At 51.7% G+C, this 8309-nt stretch overlaps 1 protein-coding gene across 1 annotated transcript; it reads left to right on the forward strand.

The window, feature by feature from the left end:
• The first annotated feature begins 5695 nt into the window (after positions 1-5695).
• Positions 5696-8017, forward strand: LOC119383149 (uncharacterized). Its single transcript, XM_037651166.2, has one exon. It carries the CDS (start codon positions 5706-5708, stop codon positions 7881-7883), a length of 2178 nt encoding a protein of 725 aa, XP_037507094.2. The 5' UTR covers positions 5696-5705; the 3' UTR covers positions 7884-8017.
• Positions 8018-8309: the final 292 nt, after the last annotated feature.

Consider the following 8309-nt stretch of genomic DNA (forward strand, 5'->3'; position numbering starts at 1 on the left):
ACGTCGGCTATCGGCCAATAAGCATGCTATGTCCCTTGCGACGTAAACTGACAGATCCGCGACGTAAACGGACAGACGCCCCGCCCACCGACGAGAGTGAGAACCGGCCTCTGTTTGAAAAGAGGGTGCCTGGGGAAACGGCAACTTCGCGCTCTGCTTGTGGCCATTACGCGGCGCGCACGACTGTAATATTTGGCAGAGCAGTTCATAGCCGTGTCAGCTTTCCGCAGGATGTTTTTTTTCCAACAAGCCCAAGGGGTGCTTCATGACCCCTTTAAGTTCATTCTGACAAACAAGACACACACACACACACACACACACACACACACACACACACACACACACACACACACACACACACACACACACACACACACACACACACACACACACACACACACACACACACACACACACACACACACACACACACACACACACACACACACACACAAAAAAAAAAGCGTATGCTTCGATAAAACTAATGTCACCCTGCAGCGTATTCGAAACCGCATATTGACTCATTCCATGCTGCACGTGTAATGCGTGACGTATTAATCACAACCATTTGGCGTACATGACCACGATATACTCCGACGACATTAATTGCACCTGCAAACAAACGAAGTGATCTCTCGAAGAGTGGGCTTCCGCTATCTCTATCTCTCAACAAAAACTGGAAAAACCTACATGCCACATTCAGACCGGTTGTGGCTCTTAAGACGAAGAATTATTTGGAATGTCTCTAATATTAGAAGAAAAATGGCGACGTCACGAACATCTCTGAGGGGAAATATGTGACAGATTTAATTGATTAAGACAGATGCATTGTAGAAAAAAAAGGTCTTATTTATTACACTCTAATATAATCGGATTGCCAACGCTAGCGGACCATTAGCGAACATAAGCCATTGCTGATACGCGAATAACTACAGCGCATGACGCAGCGTTTCTTTTATGTCATACATATTCTGACTTTCCGGGAAAAATAAACAACCGCAATGGCGTCTCATCGTTTATACCACCCTTGTCGTGACATATATGGCACGCATGTCATGCCACTCGTGTCATGACACGTCATTCATACCTGTCACTGATGCGTGTCACGCTATGCACTTTCCAATAATATACGTACAAACTTTACTAAACGACCACGGCGGTTTCACGACGTAGGCATAATGCCATTTACGCGATATGCACCATGATATAGACGGCAATCACGCCACGCCATTCACATCATGACATCTCGTTAACCTTTTGTCTTACGTGCATACTATGCCATCTGTATTTTGATATGTAACGAATTAGAGAAACGGCCACGACATCATCACGACACAGGAGGATAGATAGATAGATAGATAGATAGATAGATAGATAGATAGATAGATAGATAGATAGATAGATAGATAGATAGATAGATAGATAGATAGATAGATAGATAGATAGATAGATAGATAGATAGATAGATAGATAGATAGATAGATGTACTCAAAGGGCCTTTGGCTGGTGAAGAAATGATTGACATTTCAAACAATACAATGCGCTCGTTCAGAGTCGCGCGACCACGAGGCCTTTGCGTCGCTATCGACGTTCTCTACCTCCTCGTCGTCCTCGCCTCAGACAGAAACAGCAGCGTCGGTTAATCCCCGTGCAGCTGCCAGGCTTACCGGCGAGCGTCAAAGTAATCATGAGACCGAAGATGGTCGATCGGCAGCTGGGTATGTGGGTGGTGGGGAGGAGAGACGGGCGGCTCACGTGCCTCGCGGACGGCCGTATTTTTCTCGCGTCTTGAAGCCGCGCTCGCGAGCGCGACCCATCAGCCCTCCGCCGCAACCCCGTGCGAGTGAGGAGGCGCACGCAGCGAGGCAACACACCCGGAGAGCCTTATAAAGGAGAATCGGACTCCCGACTCCAGACCAACGGTCGACGACGCCTCTTCACAAAAGGCAGGTGAGTGTGTCGCTTTCTCTTCCTTAACCGCGGAAGAAAGTGGGATAAAAGGAAAGAGGAATGGTTAAAGGCAGTGCTAAAGATTGCGCCTTGTTTCTCAGAGATGAGGGCAGATAAGATCCACTGGCCTGCATCGCTCCTGACGTTGATGGGACGGGGGCCCACTCTTAACTAGTGGCGTAGCCGTAGGCGAGTCGGCACGTTGGCCGATGTGCTCAGTCACAGCTGCAGGAACGGCTTGTCGGGTGAAGAGGTCAAATTGATTGTTGAGAAAGTGGCACAGCTAGGAGGAAGACAGAAAACACAGGTAGCAGATTGCCATCTCCAGAGTAGCGAATGAAGAGCCTATCAACAAGAAAAGTTGCGCCAAGTCACGCCACTTTGTCAGCTTAGCGGATTAGAACGCAAGCAGTGTCGAATCTGTTCCGCGATTAGACGCGTGTAAAAAGCTAATGGCTGCCGAGCGTGGCCGCCACGTTTTGGCCAAAGGTTCTTGAATGCGTGACAAGGCAAACGATGCTGAACTGGTAGTGAATGACAGGAGGTTCATCGGTTATGGTCGTATCTGAAGCCAGGACACGCGACTATCGCATACTGTGAAAACCAGGTTATTTCGCCAACTCTGCCAGGAGGAAAAAAAAAGAAAGAATACAGACAGAGAGAGAAAACAAAGCAGGATTTATCGACTCATCTACTTCGCGTTCTCGACGATGAAGATGCGAATGACCCGAGCTCCCGCATCCCGACGGGCCACATTCGGAATTTAGCGACGGCGAGACGCGGTGTTACGCCGATCGAAGGCGCGCACCTTTCCCTGAGCAAGAAGAGCCGCCAGAAGACGTGTCGTGTGTCATGCGTCGCTCTGCTTAACAACCTGTCAACCGGCTTAGCTCCCGCTAGCAGCGAATCGAGAAAGGGCAGGTACAGAGGGGGGCTTCTCGTTTGTTCGCTCACCGCCATAAATCTTCGCCGAATCGAATGTGTCGCGTTAGGCAAGCGCTGCTGTCGCGGCAGGCGACGCCGGCGGCGTGTCGTGTCACTGGTAGGTTAGATGAGGGTAGTGGGAGGAAGCTGAGGGTGCCCCCTGAGGCGAAGCGGGGTGGGTGGGCGGTTCGAAAGCCTTCGTGGAAGCCGTAAAGTGTCGCCCCCTCTTTGATGGCGTTTGAGCCGGGGAAAGCTTGAGCGCTCGCGGACGCGAACCCTTCCGAGATCGAAGTTGGGAAAGGGCTGCAGGATTGGTCGTCGCCGCGCGCGCCGACGTCTCCAGGCGGAGTTCATTAGAGCGACCATTGAACAGAGGCAACTGCCGAGAAGCTGTCATGCCTGCTTGGCCATATATTTGCGGGCCGCTGGCCGATAAATAAAGCGCACATGATAAAAGGGGCCCTTTTCGGACAATCCACTCCCTACTATAGGTAAGCCGCCGGAGCTTCCGGCCGGAGCCGTCGGCTTTGCGAGCAGCAGAAGCAGCAGCCGCGCCCTGGTTTCAGCGGCCTCGAGCCGCCGGCTTTGGGTCGGGGCCTCCGCACACAGCCGCGAACCGAGCACCGAGCTCAGCGTGAGTACAGGAGGCGGCTTCCGGAAGCAGGTGCAACCGCTTGACGGATAATTGGGCGTGCAAGGTATCTGATGGCGGCGGATTACTACCGTTGTTACGCGCGTCGAGCAGTGAACGCGTTCTTTCAGCTCGGTTACTAGACCACCTTACAAGACGCGCTATGACGCGTGGTAGACTTCTAGAGCTTGAAGGGGACTATCGGCTCGCAGGAGTTTCAAGGAGCAGCTGAGGGAAGAGTCAATCGCACCCAGGTTGAGCATTGTTGCAAGCGCCATCCTTAAGGCGATGTATAGTCTGATACTGACTTATACTTACTTGGTGACAGTAGAAGGCGACGATAGCAGGTGACATGAAGCACTTATGATCCTACTGGTGAAGTTATGATTTTGCAGGAAAGTGGTGGCAGCTTGTTTTTGTAAGCTCGAGTCATCCCCTGGGCGTATTACGACAAAATGCATTTTGAGATAAATGTGAGAATGAAAGAAAGAAACGGAAAAAGCTGTAGTTCTGCGGTCCTGCGTTCAAGCTAAGAAACATTACAGATAAAGAAAATTAACTGCAGCTCAAACAAATTTTTCAGAAGTAGTAATTATCGCGCTACCACTTCAAAAATCAGTGCACTTGTGGTTTTTTTATGCTTTTGGGGGGGTGGGTAGTCGGATCTGAGGTTGGCAGTCCTGTGGGCTTCACACGCCTATTTAGGGCAATGCAAGATGGTCGAAGTGCGCGTCACTAATACGCATGTAACAAGTGGTGCAGCCTGACGCCGTGGGCACTCTCAAGTAAGCTCAGAGTGCAAATATTTGAAAGCGCCATGCAGAGAAAAGAGCAGGGGTTTTGACTTTCTGGTCATTCAGTGGGAAATAGTGTATTGTCCTCTTTGCAAGGTGCTAAGGCGCGCTGGTACTTTAACAAATGAGTTCTTTTCTTAAAGTTGCTGTCCCACCACTACGAAGTGAGAGGCAAATGACTTTATATAGATTAAATATTTTAGCCTAAACCTCTTGGACGCAATCTGAGCTAGTATTAGTAGGAATCATGTTGTAAAGGCTCATCCAGGGAGTGCGGCGCAACAGACCGTTGATTAACATCGCGTTGTTTCGAAACCAAGACATAGCCTATAACGTCGTATGCTAGTGTGTTGATATTATTTACGGCTTTATCGGCCCGACACGATTCTTTTCTTTTCACAAGAGATAGATTAATAGTACCCAGATCAATAAGGACAGCATGTTCCGTCATTAAGTTCCAGTTGAGGAGGGCAGTGCAATGTTGCGACTCGAGAGACTAAACATGTAGTAACGCTAAAATGGCTTGACCACGCCTGAGAGCGTCTCGTCGAACGCTTGAGACGCTCCAGATAGCATGCACAAGAGAGCAGCCGAGTGGTTTCTTTGGCAGGTTCCGTGCACATAAATGCCGGCTACCATGACTATCGCATGTACTATGACGTAACTGAGCCCCACTTTCTCTTGCAGTGAACGGTGAGGCGCGGCTCCTATGCCCGACCAGCACCGCCGTTCGCAAGACGAAGATGCTGGCCCGGCTGCTGCCACCCGTGCTGCTGGTGCTGTGGGCAGCCAGTGAAAGCGGCCGCTGCGATGTGGCTTGCCCGTCGTACTGCGTCAATTCGTTCGCCGTGTTCAAGCCCGGGGAGGGGAACATCAGGTGGATCAAAGGTCCGGATGCCTCGAGTTTCGTGCAGATCGTACAGACAGTGCTGAATTCCAGGCCTTCGACGACAACCGTCACGATACGCATCAGAGGAGTTGACGTCTCTGTGCCTTCGAACTCGAAGCCCATGATCTTGGAAATACTGAAGAGGCACCCGGACCTGGCGCAGATTATCATTGATTTTCTGCAGAACAGGCCTTTCCTTCCGTCTAAATTCACGCCCGGTAGAGGCGCGGCGGATCCACATTTCTTCACGCCGTCCTTCAGACCCGACAGCCCTGGAGGATCCGTGGTGATCCCTCATCCAGGGCCAAACGTACCTCATTTCCCCAGTAACCCTTCAGGGCCGTATATATTTCCCGGCGCCATACCTTCGTTCCCCGGGAAGCCCGGGTTTCCGAGCGAGATGGTAACATTCAAGCCTGTATTTCCCAGCGTTCCGGGCTTGCCGCATATCCCACAAGGGCCAGGGATCTTGCCTGATATTCCGTTGCCCGGTGGGGGATTTGTGCCTCCCGACTTTATGAAGCCCATTCCCTTTCCCACCGTTTCTCAGTCAGTGCCGCCGGACATTCTGTCTTATCTCGAGCTTCTAGTCAAAAATCCCGACTACTTTGTTCCTATTTACAACATCCTTATCAAAAGGGGCGTTCAATTTCCCGACATTACGAGGCCTTTCAATTACGTTATAATCGACGGCAAGCACGTCAACCTTCCCAGCGTTGTCAATGTTCTCTTTACGATACGGATAAACGGTCAGCAGTTCGTGCTGCCTAGGGATGCTCCGAGGTTGGCGACATTCATCACTCAGAATCCGGGCCAGATGACCACCATCACGATGATCTTACGGCGGCTCGGCGCAGTTGTGACGACAAACCCTTCAGGCCAGATTACTGGCTTCATTTTGTTTGGCAGGAGATATCCTCTGACAAACCCAGTCACGACGCAAGTCGTCGTCAATGGCCGCCGGTTCACTTTGCCGCAGGACCTTACGTCCCTGATTAGTTTTGTGCAGAGCAACCCGCAGGCGTTCCACCAAGTTCTGCCTATTCTCATTACTATTGGCGCTCGCCTCCAGAAGTCTCCTACCGGAGAGATCACAGCGATTGTCATCGGTGGCCGAACCTTTCCGGTGCGCTCGGTGGCGCCGGTGCGCGTCGTTATTCACGGACGAACGTACACGATTCCCGCGGACCTTGACGTCATATTGAAGCAGCCTGGTAACATTGGCGTTGGCGAACTCATCGCTGCTTTTCAAAAGTTACGCATCCCGGTGAACGTGGACCCAGGCACAGGGAACGTGATCGGCATTGTTATGGACGGTGTACCTATCCCATTTCCCGTCATTGTTCGCTTGCGTGTCAACCTTGGAGGGCGAGTCTACAAAATACCGAGTGATCTTCCCGCCATCGTCACCTACCTGCAGCAGCACGGTATGCCCGCCAATGTCCTGGCGTTCTTGTACAACCAGTTCGGTATCATTCCAGTGCGAGACAGCAACAACGTCGTGATCGCGATATCGTTCAACAACCGCCGGTATCCTGTGCCGCGTCAGCCGGAAACAGTAATAACTATCGGAGGCGTTCGCTTCACGTTGCCCAGGGACGCACCAAAGTTAGTGAACATGCTGTTAGTTCGCAGAATTCCCATCGAACAGTTCCTGATAGTCATTCAGCAGGCTGGCTACAAGCTCATACCGGGTCCAGATGGCGTTCTTCACAGCGTCCAAAAGGGATTTGACGTAATAGAACTGCCAGTGAATATCCGTCTCATCGTGAACATCAACGGTGTGCGTTACCGGGTGCCACAAGACCTGCCTCGAATTGTTCAAGTCTTCCAGACTATAAGAAACCCCAGCGCAATCGAGCAAATTCTGATTAGCCTCAGGAAGATGGGAGTGATTGTGCAGCGCGGCGCAGCTCAGATCACGCTCATATTCAATGGTCAGCACTTCTCCTTTACGTTCACTCCCGGCGGCCGACCGCCCGGCGGAGAAATGCCCGTGCAACCGCCTGGAACGACGACCATTCGCGTGAGTATCAACGGCCGCTGGTTCTCACTCCCAGATCAGATCTCGGACATGATGACCTTCGTACGCTCCAGCGGGCCGATGGCAATTCAGCTTCTTGTTAGGACTCTGCGCTCGCAAGGCATCACTGTCAACCTGACGCCCAACGGCGCTGACATCGTATCGATAATCATCCATGGTCAAGTCTATCCCGTGCAGGGAGACGGCCGGCTGCCCTCCGGCTCGGGTGGCATAATCGACGGCAGGAACGTGCAGGTCATCATCCGGGGCCGAACATTCATGATTCCTCGGGACATCGGCATCCTCCGGCGCTCGTTGCCGGGGTTTCAGTACGGAGAACTGATATTGGCGCTGCACCGCATCGGGGCTATGCTCGAGGTAGACCAGCGGGGTAACTTCTACGGCATGCGCATCCAAGGAAGACTGATCAAGTTCGCCGTCATCTTCCGGGTGAACGTGATGCTGGACAAGAGCGGTCACAAGTATCGCGTGCCACTCGACCTCGCGGAGCTGGCGCAAGGACTCTCCAGCGGTCGCAACTGGAACTGGAGGATTGTCCGCAAAGTGCTGTACAACTCGGGCATCGAGTTGCGCGGAGGCTCCGTTGGCGCTCCCCGCGCCATTGGATTCCAGGGCAAGTTCTACGAACTGCACAGCATGGTCAAAGGATAGACAGGTTTGGCCCCCACATCTCTTGCGTCAGAAACTCGCGCATGCATTATAGGTTTAATACTACCAACTCTTCTTCGACTTCGCGGCGAAGCTGCGTATACTTCGCGCCTTGTTAATAAATAAAACGCACACTCTGCTTAGACTTTTCCACGCAGTGCCTGATGAGCTGCAGCGTGGCGCTGTTGGGACACATGGCAAAGCAACACTTCCGCGATTCTCACCTTCATGTCCGTGACTTCACGTCACGATGGTGCAGACACGGAGAGTTGTGGCGTTGAACCAAGGTGAACGTTGAACGATACAAACAATAAACGAAAAAAAATCACTTCTTCTTTTCATTTTCTTTTTTCTTGCGGACGAGGGGTGGCTGCGATATTCCTCGTTTAAAATCTTTGTCTACTTATGCTTTGTTTGTAGCATGTCAAT

Source organism: Rhipicephalus sanguineus, chromosome 2, assembly GCF_013339695.2.
Source record: "Rhipicephalus sanguineus isolate Rsan-2018 chromosome 2, BIME_Rsan_1.4, whole genome shotgun sequence".
Lineage (NCBI taxonomy): Eukaryota > Metazoa > Arthropoda > Arachnida > Ixodida > Ixodidae > Rhipicephalus > Rhipicephalus sanguineus.

Excerpts from the sequence above, each read along its gene's own strand:
- LOC119383149 (XM_037651166.2), top strand. The coding sequence starts at position 5,706 with ATGAAGCCCATTCCCTTTCCCACCGTTTCTCAGTCAGTGCCGCCGGAC.